Source organism: Suillus plorans (assembly GCF_016647745.1).
Source record: "Suillus plorans strain S12 chromosome Unknown HD556scaffold_7, whole genome shotgun sequence".
Taxonomy (NCBI): domain Eukaryota; kingdom Fungi; phylum Basidiomycota; class Agaricomycetes; order Boletales; family Suillaceae; genus Suillus; species Suillus plorans.
The window spans coordinates 102,896-123,940 of NW_024537391.1; the positions used below are offsets into that span (position 1 = coordinate 102,896).

General features: G+C 47.7%; 8 protein-coding genes and 3 non-coding genes across 11 annotated transcripts; 6 read left to right on the forward strand and 5 right to left on the reverse strand.

Annotated features, from left to right (window-relative positions):
* Positions 1 to 2,887: 2,887 nt before the first annotated feature.
* HD556DRAFT_1438396 (uncharacterized protein) lies at positions 2,888 to 3,690 on the forward strand (the record flags this gene model as incomplete). Its single annotated transcript, XM_041305840.1, has 2 exons — positions 2,888 to 3,382; positions 3,439 to 3,690. The coding sequence occupies 2 exons, from the start codon at positions 2,888 to 2,890 to the stop codon at positions 3,688 to 3,690; spliced, it is 747 nt and encodes a 248-aa protein (XP_041164828.1).
* Positions 3,691 to 4,743: 1,053 nt separating this feature from the next.
* On the forward strand, positions 4,744 to 5,982 carry HD556DRAFT_1337080 (Rieske [2Fe-2S] iron-sulfur domain-containing protein). Its single transcript, XM_041301928.1, has 5 exons — positions 4,744 to 5,020; positions 5,099 to 5,585; positions 5,638 to 5,672; positions 5,728 to 5,756; positions 5,808 to 5,982. Exons 1-5 carry the CDS (start codon positions 4,804 to 4,806, stop codon positions 5,868 to 5,870), a joined length of 831 nt encoding a protein of 276 aa, XP_041164829.1. The 5' UTR covers positions 4,744 to 4,803; the 3' UTR covers positions 5,871 to 5,982.
* A 1,663-nt stretch (positions 5,983 to 7,645) lies between these two features.
* On the reverse strand, positions 7,646 to 9,045 carry HD556DRAFT_1207403 (kinase-like domain-containing protein; the record flags this gene model as incomplete). The annotated part of the gene is made up of 6 exons (XM_041296498.1): positions 7,646 to 7,835; positions 7,891 to 7,998; positions 8,047 to 8,192; positions 8,249 to 8,507; positions 8,559 to 8,933; positions 8,984 to 9,045. Coding segments are annotated over 6 exons (1,140 nt in total), but the record flags the coding sequence as incomplete, so codon positions are not given.
* A 200-nt stretch (positions 9,046 to 9,245) lies between these two features.
* HD556DRAFT_1337085 (kinase-like protein) lies at positions 9,246 to 11,670 on the forward strand. Its single transcript, XM_041301929.1, has 5 exons — positions 9,246 to 9,514; positions 9,562 to 9,603; positions 9,661 to 10,016; positions 10,075 to 11,142; positions 11,194 to 11,670. Exons 1-5 carry the CDS (start codon positions 9,324 to 9,326, stop codon positions 11,409 to 11,411), a joined length of 1,875 nt encoding a protein of 624 aa, XP_041164831.1. The 5' UTR covers positions 9,246 to 9,323; the 3' UTR covers positions 11,412 to 11,670.
* A 530-nt stretch (positions 11,671 to 12,200) lies between these two features.
* Positions 12,201 to 13,233, forward strand: HD556DRAFT_870816 (cytochrome P450). Its single transcript, XM_041311890.1, has 2 exons — positions 12,201 to 12,526; positions 12,599 to 13,233. Exons 1-2 carry the CDS (start codon positions 12,340 to 12,342, stop codon positions 12,949 to 12,951), a joined length of 540 nt encoding a protein of 179 aa, XP_041164832.1. The 5' UTR covers positions 12,201 to 12,339; the 3' UTR covers positions 12,952 to 13,233.
* A 224-nt stretch (positions 13,234 to 13,457) lies between these two features.
* On the reverse strand, positions 13,458 to 15,127 carry HD556DRAFT_870807 (SprT-like family-domain-containing protein). The gene is made up of 10 exons (XM_041311889.1): positions 14,929 to 15,127; positions 14,514 to 14,876; positions 14,403 to 14,464; positions 14,249 to 14,348; positions 14,151 to 14,193; positions 14,060 to 14,099; positions 13,986 to 14,007; positions 13,890 to 13,930; positions 13,732 to 13,830; positions 13,458 to 13,680 (listed from the first exon to the last, which is right to left on the reverse strand). Exons 1-10 carry the CDS (start codon positions 15,018 to 15,020, stop codon positions 13,523 to 13,525), a joined length of 1,020 nt encoding a protein of 339 aa, XP_041164833.1. The 5' UTR covers positions 15,021 to 15,127; the 3' UTR covers positions 13,458 to 13,522.
* Positions 15,128 to 15,685: 558 nt separating this feature from the next.
* Positions 15,686 to 15,788, forward strand: HD556DRAFT_t31. Its single transcript has one exon. It is a non-coding gene; the product is annotated as a tRNA-Lys (tRNA).
* Positions 15,731 to 17,722, reverse strand: HD556DRAFT_870915 (uncharacterized protein). Its single transcript, XM_041311891.1, has 5 exons — positions 17,195 to 17,722; positions 17,006 to 17,141; positions 16,590 to 16,949; positions 16,429 to 16,529; positions 15,731 to 16,370 (listed from the first exon to the last, which is right to left on the reverse strand). The coding sequence occupies exons 1-5, from the start codon at positions 17,249 to 17,251 to the stop codon at positions 16,014 to 16,016; spliced, it is 1,011 nt and encodes a 336-aa protein (XP_041164834.1). The 5' UTR covers positions 17,252 to 17,722; the 3' UTR covers positions 15,731 to 16,013.
* On the reverse strand, positions 17,651 to 17,734 carry HD556DRAFT_t34. The gene has a single exon. It is a non-coding gene; the product is annotated as a tRNA-Lys (tRNA).
* A 39-nt stretch (positions 17,735 to 17,773) lies between these two features.
* Positions 17,774 to 20,831, reverse strand: HD556DRAFT_1337115 (MCM-domain-containing protein). The gene is made up of 13 exons (XM_041301930.1): positions 20,615 to 20,831; positions 20,437 to 20,563; positions 19,806 to 20,387; positions 19,546 to 19,756; positions 19,347 to 19,492; positions 19,212 to 19,295; positions 18,916 to 19,152; positions 18,783 to 18,866; positions 18,606 to 18,730; positions 18,422 to 18,550; positions 18,031 to 18,370; positions 17,959 to 17,975; positions 17,774 to 17,910 (listed from the first exon to the last, which is right to left on the reverse strand). The coding sequence occupies exons 1-13, from the start codon at positions 20,758 to 20,760 to the stop codon at positions 17,898 to 17,900; spliced, it is 2,241 nt and encodes a 746-aa protein (XP_041164835.1). The 5' UTR covers positions 20,761 to 20,831; the 3' UTR covers positions 17,774 to 17,897.
* Positions 20,832 to 20,894: 63 nt separating this feature from the next.
* Positions 20,895 to 20,967, forward strand: HD556DRAFT_t32. The gene has a single exon. It is a non-coding gene; the product is annotated as a tRNA-Thr (tRNA).
* Positions 20,968 to 21,045: the final 78 nt, after the last annotated feature.

A 21,045-nucleotide genomic window follows, 5' to 3' on the forward strand; every position in this document is an offset into this window, starting at 1 on the left:
ATACTGTAGTACTCGAGAATTGCCCAAGGCGTACGAAGTCAATCGAAGTTGAAATCGTAATGTTTGGGCAAAACGGGATGCATATTCTTCAAGGACTTGACTTGGATTGGAGGAAGCCCCTCATCACCGACCCAATGGCGGCCATAATTCATGCTTGCAGATATATATGTCGTCTAGTGGCCTCTCGGCTAGGTCTTGTAGAATGCCATGGTTTTGCTTCCACGTTGATCGTGTGATGGGACAATGATATCAGGAAGTATTGCTGGGCATCATGAAGAAGGTTGATCATCGTGTGGAGCACCAAGGTCGATACTTGAGAACGCAGGCTACCCTCTGAGGAATTATCGTTCGCTGGCGTGAAGGGAGCAAATTTGAAGAAAGCGAACCCTTAGTCGGTGCTGGTATATGGAATACTGTCAGGCCGAAGTGCGCGAGACTTTGTTTGTGAAGGATGTATGCCAGCTTGAATCAACCTGCGACCTAGCTCAGGCATGGCGGTTTGGTGAGAGTGTTTGTTGACACACCTGTTTGGCCAGTCTACGAAATTGAGAACCTACAACACTGTTGGAGTACGTCTATCGTATTAGTGGGTGCAGCTCATGATATTCGCCTCATTTCTGATGGCTATCTTTCATCTGGGAAGGCTGCCACTTGCTAGCGATGCCACCACGCTTAGGTTAAGGAGCAGCATCTCTGAGTCACTAATAAAGGACCTCGAAGACGCGAATACTGGCATATCGGCTCCGGCAACATTGGCAGTCAACTTTATTTCGGATCTGAAGGCTGTATTGAGTGTACTCACGCAATTCTAAAGGGTTCGGCAGCCTCAAGTTGAACAGATCGTTGCTGAGGCTAACCAATATGGAGACAAGAAACGGGAAACAAAGTGCTTTCGGGATCATTACTAGAACTGTAATAAGAATCGCGCTCTACTTCATGAGGGACAGCTCTGTGGATGGATGAATGGACGGCTTGGGTATAAGTGCCTGGAAACAAAGACTAGACCGACCAAATCAGCCAATCCAGCTAGTGCATCTCGTGTTCCTATGGGCATTGGGATGTCTGGATCCCGCCGTTTTCAGGTCCTGGAGGTGGCTCAGATACCTCCGCCTGTCAAAGATCGAACTCGTTCAAGATGATTTGGCCGGGTTGAAGACCTTCTCCGAGTCGACCCAATGAATCTCAACGCCTCGAGGGTGTCGCCGGAGATAGTTGGCCTTCTTCCACTCGGTCGTGTTATTATGTCACGATGTATGTAGTCATTACAACATGCTTGGTCGCACCAACCAAGTTGAAGCGGACGAGGAGGCATTACTATGTAATTGATTGTTTGTCTGTGACTAAGATGTCACGGTGCCATCCATGGTTATGATATACTGTATTGCAACCTGATCGTTCGTTTATGTTTATGTTTCACTGCCACGTCCTGTTCGAATGCCTCGAGGGTTCGCAGTTATACCCAGCTACTTGATGCTTATGCGAAAGCTTTGAGTGCTGCCAGTGACTCAGTGTACCACATGGTAACGGACGAACTTGAAGGCTCCCCAAAATCCAAACTGTTACTCGGCACTCGTGTGCCCATATTGAATGACTCAAAGCTTCTCTTACCACAGAAGTACAGCAGCAGGTCTGTAGACTTCCACTTGCTCATCTTTCTCTTAGGTTGACGGTCTCCAGCCGCTGAATTCGTTCGCTGGAGATGAGCCACCCACTGACAGGCCATGGACGATAGCCACTCGAACTATGGAAACGCGGCTGTAGAATCACGCAAGAACTACCCAGAGGATTATCCTGAGCTGGACCACCTCTTAGAGAGGTGGGATGAGCATCCATCTAATCTTGGTGCCCCTGCAGATCCAAGCGTGTACAATACTGATTCTGATGAAGAAATCTTCGAACGACTTGGCCGGCTCAATATCAAGGATCTTGAGCACTCAAGTAACGAGGAACTTCACATCCTGAGTGGATGATGGTGATGCAAACGGACAACCTGATAGTGCCCTTTTGTTTCTCAAGGCGTTGATTTCAATCTCGGATGAAGTTCGTGAGGCTGCCGACATTCATGCTAACTCCTCGCCCTACATGACCGCAGTCAGGAATACCTACATTTGTGCCTTTATTTCTGCAGCACGCTGCTACCCACGCATCTGTATACCATGGCCTCGAAGGCAAGAAACGCCTCCGCGCAACTCAATACACAAACACTAACGAATATTCGGGCCTAGGTAATTTTGCCCGCACCCCGCTTAGCATTCAGTTCTATTTCTTCTAATGCGATGGGCGCTTCATCATCCTTTCGTACTTTCCGAACTCGAGCCTCCTAATTGCACTGTTGATGACTGTGATGATACATCGCACACCCAAAAATGACTATCCGACGGCACACTAAAATATACACCGACATGAATCATGTCCGATGTACCTCCAGAGTACGCTTTACAACGACTTCTTCCACACCCGGGAAAGTGGGCACAAATCCAGAATTGGTGGCGTTCACTACAAGGAAGTAAATGGACATTATGTTATATGTAGTAGCTCATTTACCGTTCGCAGTAGGATGCCTGGGTCTTAAACCATCCAGCTGCGCATGATCAAGGAGTCGTGCCCTTGGTTCAAGAAGGCCATCAGCCGCTTGACCAGTGGCTACGGAGCCCTCGAGCACTCTTCAGCAACCGTAGTAACAGTGAAAGGTTGCTTGCTCATCGCATTGTGATAATAATAATATGATTGTTCAGGAAATCACAATCGCGCATTATCGAATCTAGTGGACGCGCCTGCTCACAAAGCGGTTCATCATTCATCCACAGTCCACAAGTCCACATCATCTAGACATAAACTCGCTGCTTAGCATGACATCTCCCATCAACTCATCTTCATTCACACCACGATGTTTTTCACTACACCTCTCTCCACGAGTCCCTACCCTCTCGACTACTATCTCCGCGACTGCCCCACAGTCTCATTCGCTGTTAGTACTCGTGCTGCCCAGTATCTTGGGGAGCAACGTGAGCGTGCATGGGCTTTGCGGTACCAGCAGGAGCCTGTGAACCAGCCTACCCTAATTGCTCTTCTTGCTCAAGAATACGATGAATTTCCCGACCAACAGCGCGTGATGGATGTCTTGTGTGCCTGTACGCCACAGGATGAGGAGAAAATTGGTGGTACCATGGCCCGCAAGCACGCTGAAATGCGCAGGATGCGAGAGTTGCAGCATTTTGTTGCTTTGCAGGCCCACATCGAGGAGGAACAAGGTTTTGCCCGTCACCGCGCAAATGCTGAGAAATTCCTCGCAGAAGCTGAGGCCTCCCTCAGCGATTTTCTACCTCCGGATCGGGAACCATACCTCAACACCTTTCAGCCTTTCGACCTGCCTGATACTTCTGTATGTTCTCACGTGTCCAGTGGCTCTGTTTCATGTGACTTACCATGATCACTCAGATCCGCACTTCCACCTCCAAGGTCATCGTAGAGGATGAACCTTTGCCTAAGGACGTGATTGAGGGCTGTGCTATGACAGAAAATTGTGTTGTGGCAGAGTACCGGTTTGAAGAGCGCGATACGCTCCAGTCGATCTTTGACCGTCTCTCCGCAGGCACTTCGACCGAAGTTCCTATTGAACGCGTTCCCGTACCATCCACTGCCGCGGAGACTTCTAGCTCCATGCAGGTCAACGTCAACGAAGAGGGATAAGGAAAAGCCAAGGAGATCCCTGGATTTGACGCCGAAGACCCTGTGACTATTGAGCAACCCGTTCACCCGATGCATATTGACCTCTCGGAGGACATGAGCAAAGTGGATGTGAGTGCATTCTTCCTCTGTTGAGAGCTGTGAGAATGAGGAATGGTTTCATATTGTTCAACGCTTGATCATTTTGTATCTTTTAATTTAAATATCACTTATGTTCTACATATACTTTGTATCCGTTCATATTTACTTGATTACGGTACTCCAGTATGTAAAAGGAGTACTAACAAACTCAAATGCATATATCTCGTACATAATTGTCGCATGATGGATAACGCGGTGCATCGATGATATCGATCACTCCGGACAATGGACATGTCATCTTGTCCAAGACAGGGCTTAAAGTCTTACATATAATCATATTCCTCATGCCATTAATGTCCCTGAAGCTACGACGTTGACTCGACCACACAAAATTATTCATGACATGAAATAAATGAGCCTTCAGTATCTACACCATGTAAGTGCCTAAGCACAAATGACCCTGAATAACCACTGGCTTGGTGGCACTTGCGTCATGCTATTGTTGATTGCATGGATCACGTCGGGCCATGTGCCTGCTTGGACCAGCCTGAGTCAACAGTTAACCCCTCTTCATCGGATCTGAAGGATGTACTCACGCAATCCAAAGGGATCAGGAGCCTTGAGTTAACAAGATTGTTGCTGAGGCTACGCGAGGCAGCAGAAATCGGAAATAAATGCTTTCGAGATGTGATGCTCATGAAAAAATGGTTGAGTCCAACTTCATGAAGAACTGGGTTGATGCCTGGAATCGAGGACTAAGTCAACATGCGCGAAAGTAGTCCCATGTTGTATCCATCCTATACACATGGGCTCCAGTGGGGTGTCCGTCCATGTGTATCGTTGCCATTTATTTCTAGATCCTACCGCTTGTGTTCTCCCAACGCCTTAAAGCGAACGAGGACAAGGGAATCGGTGGGACCGTGCGAAAATTTACTAGTACTGGCAAGACCAACGACCGTAAACGTCCGATTGTTAGAAAAATACTCCGCTCGAACAGTTACTAGTTACTTGCAACCACCGCCAGCATCGTCTGACATGGCTTCCTATGCCATCAGGAAATCTATAAATCTCGCACCGACCGTGCGCGCACTCCCAAATGGAATCCCGAGCGCGCCGCGTCTCAATCTCGTGGCACGAGCACCTTCGGATGGCCATGGTCATGGTGCGGCAGGTCCCCGTGCTGATGTCCCTACACGCTTGACTGGAACAGTCACGAGTCCTTCAGTTGGTCTAGTTTCCAAGACTTTCGTTGGTAAGTAATAATTTTTCGCCTTCCTTCAACTTACCTTCTCAACACTAACGCTGACCCAAACGCGTCCCTTGCCATTAGCTCCTCCCCCCACAACCCATCTTCACCAGCGCCTCATCCACACATCTGTGGCAGTGAAAGATGCTCCTCAAGTGCCTGATTTCACCCCCTACACCCCGAAAGACGAAACCACCAACCGTGCCATGTCGTACTTCATGGTTGGCTCTCTCGGTGTCCTCTCCGCTTCTGTTGCCCAGTCCACTATTACTGGCTTCCTGGAGACCATGGCTGCATCGGCTGACGTCCTCGCTCTCGCGAAGACCGAGGTAGAACTTGCCAGCATTCCGGAGGGCAAGAATGTCATCATCAAATGGCGTGGAAAACCTGTGTTCATCCGTCACAGGACCCCCGATGAGATAGAAGAGGCACGGACTGTTGATTTGAAGGCACTCAGGGATCCTCAAAGGGACGAGGACCGAGTGAAGAAGCCCGAATGGCTGGTTATGCTTGGCGTTTGCACACACCTAGGTTGTGTCCCGATTGGCGAGTCGGGTGACTACGGAGGATGGTGTGTTATTTTCCTTCCATTACTCGACTGTTCTGACAGTCTCGTTATCTAGGTTCTGTCCATGTCATGGTTCTCACTACGATATTTGTATGCCGCCATGGTTCCTTTGCTTAGAGTTTTACTAACCAAGTTCAATTTGCAGCTGGTCGTGCCCGGAAGGGACCTGCTCCGGTAGGGGTTTTTCCTCTGTATTCTGAATTCATACTGACACTATCTTGCAAGCTTAATTTAGAGATTCCTCCTTATGACTTCAATGACGCCGAGGGAAAGCTCGTTGTTGGATGAGATTAATCATGTGCTGTTTTTACTGTCCTGTCACGGAGTCATAGACATCACTAGAAATCAGCTTGCAGTTGCGTCTCGTCAAGATTTGTGTGATAATTATTGCTGAGGTGTTCTGAGTCTGAGTATAAGTGACAGCGGCCGGTACACAGTACAGTGGGATAGACAAACTCGTAACGACTGGTTGGAATGAACTTTTGGCGTCGGAAACGGACCCGTAAGCATATAAGGCGAGAGATTCGCAGCGCTTGATTGCAACTCTGCGTTGTCCAACATTTGCCGCCGTGCACTGTTTCGGAGTTCCTTGACTTTCATGGAAATCATTTGCTTTACCATTACTTTCAGTAGTAATCTTGGTGTATGTATCAAGATGGATATGCCAGTAAGTCCCCGACTCCACTTTAGTGGAAGAGGGTTCTTGATTGCAACAAACGGCCATTTCTCTGCAAACGCATGCCTGCGAACTTATTTCCTGTTTTACATCCGTGCGAATAGATTAGCTCAGCTGGAACTGCACAGTTTCTTTGTCGTTTTGATCCGGTCGTCTCATCTCTTTCGCCTCTCTACTCAGCCCGTCTCCGTCATTTTGTTCCAATCATCTTAATTTATTGACTGAAACGGAGGGTAATGAGCCTGACGTGGGGCTTGAGATGGAAGAATTTCGGGGAAGGAGAATGGACAGTGAATGCAAACGCGTTCTCATGATTTCATACGTGGGAATCAATTACCAAAACCATTGGAAGAAATCAACGAATTAACAAATGACCTCGAATGTGTCACAGCCCGTCTTGTAAAGATCAGTATAAGGGCTTCAACTTTGGCCGGACAGCTGCAAGCCAAGAATTGATGGGATAAATGATAAATATTTATTGGAGTGATGACAACTGGCCATATTTAAAATCAGGGAGTCGGGGAATTGGTGCGCACGCACCGTTACTGATTAGGTAGCTCTGAGGAAGAACCTGATGACAACAACAATATTGTCTTCTGATCAGATGTACACTAGCTCCCACAAATGTCTCACTCAGGTGCTTACGGGGTCCTCTTCTGGGCATTTCTGAGCGCAAATTTTGCGATTCCGCATGGCAGCTGTAATGGTGAATAGGGACTAGACTGGCTGTAGATAAAATTCAACGTCCTGTGTAATATTGGTGTAGGTAGTGTAGCCTTGACGATGGTAAAAGTTACGAGACGATAGGACGTTGAGCCAAAGAAGCAGAGCTCCGTCTGCTGAGTATACGTGATAACCCGCTCGTTGTCTTCTCTTTGGTAGAGGTCTCTTCATTCATGGCATTACGGGAAGTGGCGCGGGTTAGGCGCTGCCAAAGTTTCGGGGAAACCGATGATGGGGGAGAGGTGGGGGCAGACCCGGCAGAGGCCGGGCCGTCTTTGGAATACGAGACAGATGAAATACGAACGTTGGGTGACGCTCGCTTTGGAATGGGAATGGGATCAGGTACGGGACGTGGCTTAGGCACATATACAGGTGGCGATGCAGGAAATGACGAATCCGAACTTGAAGATTCTCCGTATCCAGCGTGGGCTTGCGAACCCGAAAGGAGAAACTCAACCGTCTTCTCGTTCTTAAGATCCAGAGCTTGGACGTCGATGGACGTCGAGTCTGAAGTAGGTGTTGTTTCTTCTTTGATACCGCGTGAAAGCTCGAATCTTGGATGTACTGAGCGAGTCAACTGGTGATCGTTTGATCCAACATCGAGACTTCCCCTTCCGGATACACCCCCTGAACTATCTCGTCCTGGACCCAAAGTGATCGATGATGAATTTGTCTCTGTAGAGTTAAAGTCCCACGATTCCACTGTTCCATGAGTAACCGTGCTTGGATGATGTCTGCGACGTTCTTGGCGCATTGTAAGGGGCGGGAGGCCGTCTAATATTGTGCTGACCAGATAGGATTTCTTCTTGGCAGACTTGAAAAATGGGGTGAGAAGCAACTTCGCAGCCGTTGGACTGTCAAGGAGATAATATGAGATATAGAGTGACGAGGTGCTGGAAACAAAAATACCGTTTAGAGGGATCTTTTACCAGACAGGCATCGACTACGTCCTTGAAGGCGCGTGAATACCGGTGAACACCCCCTACCGAATCAAGCTTCGGCGGTTTACCCTGAACGCTGGAAAGGGTTTAAGGAATGTGATCTAAACGGATAGGTTAAACTTACGTTTGCAAAAGGACATTATGAGCACTTTCTCTCGATCGTGGAGGACGACCTTGGGTAAGCTCGATAGCAGTTATTGCAAATGACCAGATGTCAGCCTTCGAATCATAACGATGACCCTGAATAAGCTCGGGCGCCATCCAACAGGGCTGCATAGTTTAGAAACGTTCGTGTCAGGGCATCCTAGGGTCTGAATGGCACGCACGGTCCCGACAAACGATTGTCGCTTTCCCATACCAGGACGCGCAAGTGGGGATGCAGGATAGGAGCTATTTGCAGGAGACACAGGGTCAAAGTTGATAACACGATTGCCAGTGTCATTGTAAGATCTACTGGACATATCAGCATCATCTGTGAGAGATGCGGCTACCCCAAGGTCGCCTAGCAAAACGGTGCCGTCATCATCAATAAGCAGATTGGCAGCTTTTATGTCGCGATGGATAAATCCGTTAATATGCAGGTAGCTGTGCAAATGTGGTCATTGTAGCACGGGAAAGGAGATAGAATGGACTAACTTGAGGCCTTCAAGGGCTTGCTTGAGGATGCATTTAACAACCTCTTCTTCCATTCCACCGGGCCAACCGTAATGCATTATATCGGCGGCGCTACCTTTGTTCATGAGGCGGAGGGCAATATATAATTTGTGGCCAACCATCCAGCTGCCACGTACACGTAGTACATTTGGGTGTTTTGACAGGGACATGAGTTGTGTCTCCCGCTGTAACAAAGACAGCGACTGAGGGGGCAGCACGTCTAAGTCAAGAACTTTCAACGCGCATGGCATAGGGCGTTGTGGCCCTGGCGGGGGAGGGTTGTATACAGCAGCATATACCACAGATGATGCTCCGAAACCGATGGGAGATCCGATAGTGTAGTCCGTGGAACGGTCACTGAATGGAAGTGAGTCTAACTTATTTACTTCAGTAGATATTTGTATTACCTATACAATTGCCAATCGTCTTTAACGGAACCGACGAATTTCCTGGCGATATTAACAGTCATTTGGTTAGCCCTGCAGCATACCGTCAAAGCTGCCCTGGAGTGAGATATATAAGTACTGCCACAGAGCCAGGGCCCGCATCATACGACGTACGTGGATAGCCAAATATCCTTAAACGACAGTCACCCGGTGTATTAAGATTTGCCGTAACTGCGCGCGAAATTAAGGTTATAACTTACAACGTTGATTTTCATATGTTGTATGTCATCGCGTGACAACACCGTCACACTCTGTTCCGGGCATTCCGAGTCCGTTGGTAAACCATCCCTTCACAAAGTACATGGCACCGCATCAACCATGCGCTAAATATCAGTACGTACTTACATCGTCCACTCCGAAGATAGTCCCGGTCACAGACCAGGAGCTCAAGGATGAAGAATCACCAGCTGACTACAATGCTGGCGGGTATATGGTCATCAAGATCGATGATACATTCAAAGACGGTCGGTATATCGTAGCACGCAAGTTAGGGTAAGTCATCATATTTTTTGCCATAAAATTCTTGTTCATTCGACAAGCTGGGGCCATTTTTCAACTGTCTGGCTCGTCAAGGACACTCAGTGGGTATTCCAGTTCTGCAAACACACGTATGTTCTCATAAAGTATTTTTTTCCTAGCGAGAACCGCTACTCTGCTGTCAAAGTGGTCAAGTCTGCTACGCGTTATGCTGAGACTGCACGCGACGAAATCAAACTCTTGTCTCAGGTAGCTGCTGCAAATCCGCACCATGCTGGTCGACCACATGTTGTCTCGTTCCTCGATTCTTTTCAACATCACACTCCCCAGGACACTCACGTGTGCATTGTCTTTGAGCCCCTCGGAGAGACGCTTCTCGCATTAATTCAACGCAACAAGAAGAAGGGTGTTCCAAAACCCCTCGTCAAGGTCATCGCGAAGCAAGTGCTTCTCGGCCTTCAGTATCTTCACGATGAATGCGATCTCGTTCACACTGACGTTAAACCTGAGAACATTCGTGCGTATCTAATTGTTTCTGTATTCATATCCGCCCTACTAACACCTTACTCCGTTAGTCATTTCCATACCAGATGTCGAAGCTCGTATCCATGCTGAATTGTCTATTTCGCCAAAGCCAACGTCGCATCACGTAGGCGTTCCTCAGCCCACCAAGTCCCGTTCTGGCTTAACCATTCCTTATCGACATGCCCCTGCATACGAGAGACGCGTACAAATATTTGATTCACAGCCACTATCAAGTCCATCATCGAGATCTGGAAGTATGAGCGCTAACGCGAGTAGCCATAGCTTCCAAAAGCAATTTTCTGGGACAACTCCGATCAGTGGCGCACCCATCAGCCAGTTGCTTAGGAAGTCTGCTAGAGCGGACCCTACTACCACCCTTCATGACTCACCAGCAATACCTTCCAGTAGCCCATCGACTTCGTCTATCATCTCCTCCTCGCTATCCACGCCAGCGGCTTCTAACAGTACTGTTAGTACACCTCCCACCTCGGTGGGAAGTGCAGACATACCCATCCTGACGAAAATGGCCTCGCTTACACTCATGAGTGCTTCGCCGGATGTCACATTGCGTCCAAGTACGGAGAGTGACATGGTCTCCGCGCAACACGTATCTACGTCTCCCCTCATCCAATCACATTCTTCGGATATTCACCACATCGCTTCCGGGCCGTCGCTTCTGACCCAGACTGCTCCGCATCAGTCTTCCGGGCCGTCTCTCAACCGAACTCCGTCGCCTCCTTCAGGGGTGCCCGTTCTAGGACCGCCATCAACGCCGCTTTCTACGCCGTTTTCTACGCCGCTTTCTATTAAGATTGCCGATCTAGGCAATGCGACACCTTCTAAGCAGCATTTTACAGAGGACATTCAGACACGGCAGTATCGCGCTCCGGAGGCTATTCTTGGACGGCGTGACTGGGGGACAAGAGCTGACGTTTGGAGCGTTGCTTGTGTTGTTTTCGAGTTGTTGACTGCGGAATATCTGTTTGACCCTCACGGACAAGGCGAGATGTTCACAAAGGACGATGACCACATGGCGCAGATAATTGAATTACTGGGTGATTTTCCGTTAGATGCGAAGATGGGAGGAAGGTATAGTCGTGAAATATTCGATCACGCAGGTAAGTCAAATTGGAAACAGAATTCAAGCAAAGGACTCACGCTACGTTCAGGGGCGCTTCGTTACATCAAAACGTTGAAGCCATGGCCTCTGAATCGTGTCATGACAGAGAAATACCTTTTCTCTGTCTCGGAAGCGAACGATTTATGTTCCTTCCTTGAACCCATGCTTGCAGTCGATCAAAGGGAACGCAAAGAGGTTCGCGATATAGTTGACCATTATTGGCTAGATGTGAAGGACGAAGAGTGGGTAGGCGTTGACAGTTGGTAATGAACCTCATATTTTGCTTGTGTTGGTGCTGTCGTTTTATGGGGTTTATGTGTCTTGGGCTATTTGAAATATACCCCGCTTTAACTTTTCTTTCACCCTACTTCAACAGTATTTATTCCTTATGGCTGCACGGTATATTGATATCACGATGACTGTTCACGACTTAGATTCAGTCACCCCTTCATTTTACACTTTTTTTTGCTACATGTATTGCACTCATGCTTCTGATTCACTTCGAAACGCCTCATGGTAAACTCAATGCGTGTGATCGTCAGGAGGAGTCACTGTGACTACTAATAAGTCGAACAAGTTCTGAACTCACATGATTTTTAATCATATGTGCTGCCAGCCCCCGACTCGTTTATTCTTGCCAGAAGTGTTACCTGTAACCTGACACTGACAGATTGATCTGTTACCAGCACTCCATATGATGTTTTGTTGGCAGTTCAGGCACCCACGGGCATTGGCCACCTATGGATCCACGATTAGCTTGCAGACCAGAAGGGTCTCCCCTAGTTGATTGTTGTACTGTAACTATGACATTTCCCTGTTGACTGCAATAATACAAATGACGTTGTAATCGAGTCTCTGCTAGTACACGTCGTAGAAAGCAGATCTGGTATGTACCGCCATGCCATGTGCTTACCATTCCCAAATTTTAGGGATGTTCGCGCAAGCTTATAATAAACACATACTATATCACCCATAAGAGCACCCATCTAGCAAGTCGTCATTTTCCCTGAGGAAGTTCCAGAAAGCTGAAGAATTAAGGGACAAATGGGAGACTTTTGCAACTTCTCCTTCATTGGTCGAGGATGCGAAATTCCCTCCCCTTCTTGCACCACCTTATTCCCCTTCTCCTTCTTTTGCCGAGGCAGTGATCGACGTCGCTCACTGGTCGATAGTTGAGAAGATATTTGTCAGTAATATGCATCAGTTTAGCAGACACTTCACTGATGTATTGCAGCCTAATGAAGCCACGCGCATCACAAATGAAAGTCGACGCGTAATCAGCGAGGCTGGTCAACAACTCATCCAAAGCAAGAAGTTCGCCATTCTTACTGAAAAAGCGAATGCGAGCGAGATAGAAGAGAAAGATATTCTTAGTCTACTCAGTCAGCGCTCATGCCAGTTTTTGTTAATTGGATCTGACATTTCACTTGTAGTCAAATCAAACCTATCGGCAGATATTTCTAGGCGACTTTCTGACGCAGATCTTCTATCCCAACTCTCGACGTTCCTTTTCGCCAGCTCTGACTCTACTATGTCCTGGTGCAGCCACCTCCTTTCCATCCATCCTGATGTCCAAGGTCGCCTACGCTCTGAACTAAACTCGATGTCTCCTTGCGCATCCAATTCTTTATCAGTGTCAGGCTATTCTGTACCGACACACACAGCAGCTATCGACGGGCTTCCTTTCTTCGACGCAGTAGTTTGCGAAACACTCCGCCTGTGCCCTCCCGTCCACGGTACAATGCGAGTTGCTACTCGTGATGACGACTCGGATATCCCGATATCTTCACCCATAGTTCTTACGTAATGGCACGATCATTCAACCCCGGGCGAGACCATCCATATCCGCAAAGGCTCTTATGTGCACATTCCCATCGAGGCTTTGGATTTTAGCACTGACATCTGGGGCGAGGATGCAAGATTGTTTAAGTTTTTCTTCGCTGCGCCGGTTTCCTGAAAACTTCAGCCCTGATCGCTGGTCTTCTCTGCCTCACCCCGCACGAGCTCCCTCTCATCCAGGAATTGCAAACGTGATGACGTTTTCATTCGGTCCACATGCTTGTCCAGACTGGAAGTTCTCGATGTTGGAAACCACCAAGATATTCCTGGCGACTCTCATCCCTCATTTTGTTTTCGAACCTGCTGCGGATATACAAAAGTTCAACGCAATTCGGACGCGGCCCTACGTGTACGATCGATTCGAATTCGGCACATGGTTACCTGTAAAAATTGGACGAGTAAATCTCTGATATTTGTACAAGGTCCTGTTGTAGCAAATCGGTTTTGTATCTTTAGTCTATCCTTATCATCATTCAAATATTCATCTGATTACCAGCCTGATAAATCAATGGATAATTTATCATGGGCTAAATGATGGACTATATGGTTCGTGGTGGAGTTTCACCACCGTGCAGGGTCACATCGTTGATGGCGCCGATCAATATATCCACCTCATCCTCTGATGATATAGCATACACTGTGCTATTGGCCGGGATTTGCCTGGTTTCCTCGAGAGGCGCGACAGGACGAGGAGAACCTACAGGAACTTCGTGAATCCAACAATATCCAGTACTAAGGCAGATCTCACCTTGAGGCAGAGCAGTAGCCATCCTGCTGACCTTAGGGGTCCTGGGTGCTCTTTGCGCGAAGAGGGGGATGAGTTTTCCGAGCTTGCAAACACCACAAACTAGGACATATTCAATGAACCTACGTGTGATATTGAAAGTACATTCGAGAGCCGCTCACCACATTCGTCTGGTCTGATGGATTTGCTATATCGGCCATATCTAGTGCCAGACCATCAGACATTGGATTCTGGTGCTGGACCGCAACTCGACTTACATTTTTGAACACTTCTCGCATTCTTAATCAAATTATCAAAGTGGCGCTTCGTTGAAGCTGAATCTCATACTCACTCCATTCGAATGGGTACGAAATCTCATAGTTGTGCCTTGTCTGGGATTACAGCTGTCAGAAAACAGTCACCTTGCGGTGGTGGTTGCCTACCGTGATTTCAATTTCTGGACGCTTGATCATCACTTTGTTGGCCCTAGTGATGTATCAGATCAACAGTCAGTGAAAACGAAAAGGATGTAGGGACCAACCAGGCTTTGAAGATCTGACCATGGCCTTCTTTCGGGTTGCCATTGATGATCCAGGATGCCAGGTGACACATCTCATGCGACAAAGTATTTCGTATCCGTTCTAAACGCACACAAATCAGGGACACGGTAGAAGCAGAAACAAAGACCTCTCCACCATCACAATCCAAAATCTTGGCGGCCAGCTCGACCTCTGTCGTCTGAACACCATCCCTAGACCTGCCATCAAGATGAGCATAATAAGAGATGTAGCATAATGACTGGATACTTGTGCCACTTGGCCCTCCCCGCGGTAGTTAAGAGGCGCTTATTCCAATTCAATTTTGTCTCCCGGGGGAGACCGTTATCGAATATTGTACTATTCAGCTCTTCAAAGAGCTGTGCAGCATAGTTCTCGCGACGTGCCTGCTCCTCTGCTTTTCCCTGCTTGGGGATCCTCGGAGGTGGTTTTATCCGTGGCGTGCTGTCCAAGATTGCCCGAGGAGTACCAGCCTGACTCTTATCCTCTCCAGATGAATGTGAGTGAGATGACCCGTCATTACATCGAGTAATCGGGAAGGAGGGAATGGTTTCATTGACAGTGGATATCTGAGCACGGCGAATGGGTTTGCGTGCACTTCGAGGCTCGTTCCTGCCCGGTCAATATATGAGCTCGAAATTAGCACGAGTGGATATGGCCTCACAAAATAAGAATAGAACCATCGTCTGCATCGCTTTCATCAGCATAAAGTGACAAGAAATCTTTCGGACACTGAGCCACAGGTTTCCTCCGCATTTTTGCGGGGCTCTTGACGAGATCAGTTAATTTGTCCGGAAAGTCGGAGGATGTATCGCAGGTATCACTATCTGTTAATTCAATGATTTCCGACGATCCACGGAATGGGCTTGTGTTAACAGGAGTGTTCTGACCCTGTCGAGTACTATGTCTTCATCAAGTATCTGATATCACGGTATACAAGACATTACTTACCCGTATTTTGTGAGTCTGGATAGGTAAAAACACGTGAATTTATTTAGACATATATCTCTGCCATAGAATCTTACGGGTTGCCATCGTCGTCTGAGGATATTTCAATGACTTCAAGAGTGACAGATTTACACTTTCTATATGTGCGGGTCAACGTCAAAGAGTGGTTTTCACGAGAAGGTCACGCACCTGAGTCTTTCTTCCTCGCTATCTGATATCAACTCTGGATTCAGCTTCTTGATCATTAACCCTAAGTAACGAGTGACAAAGACAGATATAAAGACTAGTCTGTCAACAATATATGGGCACTAAGCCAGTGGTAAAATGTTTGAAACTGACCTGCAATGGACTATTAATGTGTCTCGCGACTCAAGACGCGCTTGTTCCCAGCGTCCCGTGACAATGTCAACTTGATCATGTGCATCTGAATGTGATGAGTGCTACAGTACGGTATGTTGGCGCCTCATTGCAAGGCCCGCCTAGCTCAATCGGATAGAGCGTCAGACTTTTACGAATTGTACGAGTTTGTGCAAGGCGGTGATCTGAAGGCTGCGAGTTCGACCCTCGCGGTGGGCTAAAGTTTTAGTTCAAGTTTGGAAGGTAATCAATACCTTTTGCAGTTCAATATTGCACAGGGTTTTCTGATAAATTCAAGCTTTGACCTATAGGCCAGCCAAATACTGCCGAAGCTGCAGTCGGCATTTCTCAAGTTCATGTCAAACAAGCCTGGACTGAGCCTAGATGATCACATGGCAAAAATTATTGCAGCGGTATACGCATTTAAATTCTTCTGACTTTCTACTAACCCTCCTCTACCTCCTCCTCCGCAATAAGCCTCTCTGCCTCAAGCGCGGCCATGCACCCACTCCCCGCACTAGTGATAGCCTGTCTATACTTCTTATCCTGCACATCGCCAGCGGCAAACACGCCCTTGACGCTCGTCTGCGTCGTTCCAGGGACAGTGATGACATACCCATCAAGGTCCGTTTGCAGCTGGGAGCGCACGAGGGACGTAGCTGGTTCATGTCCGATCGCATAGAAAAGTCCGCGCACTGGTAGATCATGTTCTTCCCCTGTCCTTACGTTTTTGATGCGGAGGTTGTTGAGGAGGTTGCCGTCGCCTTGGCATTCGGTTGCGACGGTGTTCCAAAGAATCGTCTGTGGAAGCGGATAAGATGTGGTAGGTAAGGGAGTATGGGAATAGAGGGAGACATACAATCTTGGGGTGATTCATGAGGCGCTTGGCCATAGTTTTAGAAGCGCGGAGTTCGCTACGGCGGACAAGGACATACACGTGGGAGCCGTATTTTGTCAGATCTGCCAGAATTTGATGTTTGATTTTCGATCTCACAGGATGGGAAGATTGAAATATCTTACAGGTCGCTTCTTCTGCTGCAGAATCACCACCACCGATGACAGCTAGCGGTTGATTCCTGAAGATAGGGACGGCAGCATCACAGACTGCACACGCGCTGATGCCGCTCTGCCAGTATGTGACTTCGCCCTTGAGTCCTAGCCTCTTAGTGCTCGCACCAGTTGCGATGATAATCGCATCGGCAGTTTCTGGTTCATCGTGTTCCTCACCCTCTCGCCAGTAACGGAAGGGGCGTGCAGAGAGATCGATCTTGGAAACGGTCTCTGTGATGATCCGCGTTCCGAAGCGAATGGACTGCTCGCGAAACCTATCCATAAGCTCGGGACCAAGGATGCCAGATGGGAAACCGGGATAGTTCTCGACTGCAGTGATAGATGAGATGCAGTGAAGATAAGGGCGGGATGGGGTGTGTACGTACCATCTGTGGTTGTGGTAAGTTGACCACCGGCAGCGAAACCATTTGCCATAAAGCCCTCAAACAGGACAGGGTTGATGTTCGCGCGCGCAAGATATACAGCGGCGGTGTGTCCTGCAGGACCTGACCCAATAATAACCTGCGCATGGGTGAGTGTTGGGGAATGATAGAAACGAAATGGATGATACAGACGACTTTTGAATGCATCTTTGTGCTCTTTGGCCCTTTTCTATTTGTGAGTGGGGCCATGTTTGAGTGATCTAGTGCAATCCAAAGGGGAGGCAGTTATAGTTGCGAAAGGAAGGGGCCTTGAAGCGAATTAGAGAAAGCATATCTCTCTAACTTTCGCCTGCTTGTCGGAAAAAAACTAAGGGCCATGACGCCGGATTACGGGTCTGGTTAGCGCGCTTTGAGTATAAGACCTAGGCCTTGAATGACTACGAATTTGGTGTTGCGGCAGGCTAGGTGCAACGTAAGGCTGTCAGAAGATCATCAAAAAATTATCAATGACATGTTTAGAGCCGGAATATTTTTTTGTCCGACATTCTTCGTCGACAAACCCTTTCCACATGCTCGGACAGAGACTAGTGCACCACCATTGCCGACATAACTCCTATAACGCAAATACTAAAATTATGCAAAAACATTAGCCCACCGCGAGGGTCGAACTCGCAGCCTTCAGATCGCCTAGTCATAAGAGTCTGACGCTCTATCCGATTGAGCTAGGCGGGCGATATCACAATGCCCACGTGTACCTGTATAAGGCGCAGGAACAATAAAAGACACTATGTTCACCTAATACGAAGATTCAATGGGTCTGACTAGGGGAGACTACTTATCTACAGATATTCAAAACAAAGAGCAAATGTATAGCATTGTCCGTACAACACATTGATCAAACACCGACCCTGTGGCAATATTCAAGCCGTGCACTAATATCAAAATAAATAACTTACCGATGCACGACCTTTTTCTGCAATACACATGGGTTATCATCTCATTTTTGTGGTCCGACATAGAATACTCACCTGACCAGAGAATCGTATCACCTCCCTCTTCTCAAGGATGAAGAGTGTTCGTTCCAGTGCGTGATTCGAGTAGCCCTGTTGCGTTACAAATTCCCTTACTAAACTTTGGTAACTCGTACTCCAGCCCACAGGAAGACGTCTGCGCAATTCCTTCTCTATCCGCGACATCTCGTCATTCAGCTCGCCGCGAGACATGCCATCAATGGAACCCGCCGAGACAGCGTCCATCGTCGAGAACTTGAAAAGCCGGATGGCTTCCTCGACATGATGATTCTGAACAGTAGGTGATAATGTCATCTTGGCAAGCGATTCCGATATTCGGATGATGGCTTCTAATTGGCTGTGAAACGCATTAATCTCAACATCAGTGAATCTGGAAATTGATACTAACCGAACTGTTATGGGAATTGAACTCCGTTCGTCATTATCACGTTCCACTTGCTGAACCTGCTTCCGAAGACTAACAAAATGACTGCTAAGCATTTCTTGAGCATCTGGAGATAACCGCGGTGCGCATTTGCTGGATACCACATAATTAGCTTGATTATCTTGCAACAATAGGAGATAATTCAAACCTCTTGCAATACGAGATATACCGCTTCATTTTGTCAATGTCAATTTCGCCAACAGCTTCTCCATTGTCGTCTGTACTCTGATTCGGCCGGTTCATGTGTATGTTCATGACGTGCTTGGCAATCATCTAAATATTCGGTCTTGAGTAAAGGTTTAGGATTAAGGAAGTGGACACTGACACGATCTCGTTGTTCGTTGTGCTCGTCTTTGACGATGAAAATCATATCAAAACGTGACAAAATGGTTGTTTGAAAGTCGATGTTCTGGATGCTATGTCAGCAAACTGTAAAACCCCCTCGTGAAGTAGAATACCTCGCCAGGGCTCCGACCCTCATCATATCGTCCCCAAACTGGATTTGCTGCTGCAAGGACACTTGTTCGGGAGTTCAGCACCGTCGTGATACCAGCCTTCGCTATCGAAATGGTTTGCTGCTCCATAGCCTCATGGATGGCAACCCGATCCTCATCACGCATTTTGTCAAATTCGTCTATACAGACAACTCCAGTATCGGCAAGAACCATGGCACCACCCTCGAGATAGAACTCGCGCTGCGATGTGATGCAAAAAGTTAAAGAGCACAAATTTCTGTAAAGGAATTGATACTTACAGAAACTGCATCCCGCTGGACGACAGCCGTTAATCCAGCTGCGCTAGAACCCTTTCCAGAGGTGTACACGGCGATCGGTGCAACCTGCAGGATGCGATGAGAGGGCGTACAGCGCGGGATTGGTGCTTCTCATACCTTCTCGACAAACTTGAGCAGTTGACTCTTTGCTGTCCCTGGATCTCCGAGCAAAAGAACATTGATATCGCCTCTCAATCGCATACCATCTGGTAAGACCTTCTTAGAGCCACCGAAAAGCAGACAGGTAATCGCCTTCTTGATATCTGCAAAAGAAATGAGCAAGGATCAAAAAATCAGTTCGCAGTTCGCGACAAACCGAGGCTGCCATAAATACTCGGACCAACACTCTTAGCAAAACGTTCATAGAAACCATCGCTGCGTGCCATTTCACCAAATTCTTCCTCCTCTTCAGGAGTGAATTGCACTCCAAAGGGATTCGAGGCGCCACCACCGGCAGTCGGCGAGGACATTTCAATGTGGACAAGACGAAGATAAGGTTGTCGAAGTGCAGCAGGACCAGCAGATTTCTGTCATAATTTAATATGTGTATCGGGGAAAAATTGAGATGACACTCACGTTCTTTGCCGAACTGAAAGTAGAATAAATCCCAGTCGCGACTATTCGTGAGCCAGGGACGACCTTGCCCGTTAGGTATCGGTCTGCAGAGAGAAGCATGTGCCGTGGAAGTTCACCAACTGGAACCATATCTGGTGCTTCTTGCAGTTTCAGAGTCTGCTGGTCAACAAAAGCCGACTTTGAGTGAACAATGATGTAAGGGTCTATTGGGCAATCCTTCTTCTGATTCTCCAACTCTGGTGCATCACAAACTCTTGGTAGGCCTCGATCTGAACCATTGCCTATTCCTCCAAGGCCGCCAGCAGGGTATACAACTTTTGTGGACCGGCAAGCACGACATTGAAGATGAAGCTTTGTTGCCCGCGAGGAAAGGACAGAGGCGGAAATAACGATTCCTGGTATACGGACCAACTTGTTCATCGTATTTGCTGTCAAGTCGCGAACACGTTGCATCTGGAGGCCAGATTTGATGGTGATTTGGACTCTGGGGATTGATTGAAGAGCAGCCTCTGCGCGTTCATCAGAGCCACCAGCTAGCGGGAATAGGATAGTACGAGCCGCTTTAGTAGCCGCGTTTTCAAACTGTAAATGATCTGAGCTTCGAGTGCAATAACACGGGAAATGTACTTACCAGCGGCAATATATCTGCCGGTCTGTCCTGAATTGCATGCGCTAACTCATCATTATACAGACCAACATGACGAAGATCGACCTCCAGCTGGTATTGCTTAAGGAGCAAGTTTGCACGAAGCTGATCTCTGCAAGCTTATTTAATAACTGTCAGACGCTCAGGAGAGAATAAAACTGACCTGTAGATGAATTCGCCTCCGACGCGATATTGCAACAAAAACTCTAACAAGAGTTTCTCGGTTTGGGATGGAGAGTCAGGAGATGTAACAGCTGGTGGGTCGTGGACCGAGACGGTGAACACATGATTTCCGTCGAAACCTGACATTTATGAGCAAAACAGAAAAGAGTAACTTATCTTCAATGAATGGATGTGGGAGACGCGAAGGTATATTATCCTTTAGGGCAGACAGATACGCGACATCAGACGGATATAAATATTTATATATATTCAACGTTAAATCCCGTTTAGCTCAGTTGGTAGAGCGCGTCACTAGTAATGACGAGGTCAGTCGTTCAAGTCGGCTAATGGGAATCTTTTTTGTCTCCTATTATTTTGTCTGTCGCATCACTAGGATTCAACGCTGTGGCCGCACTCGTTAATCTCACTGTC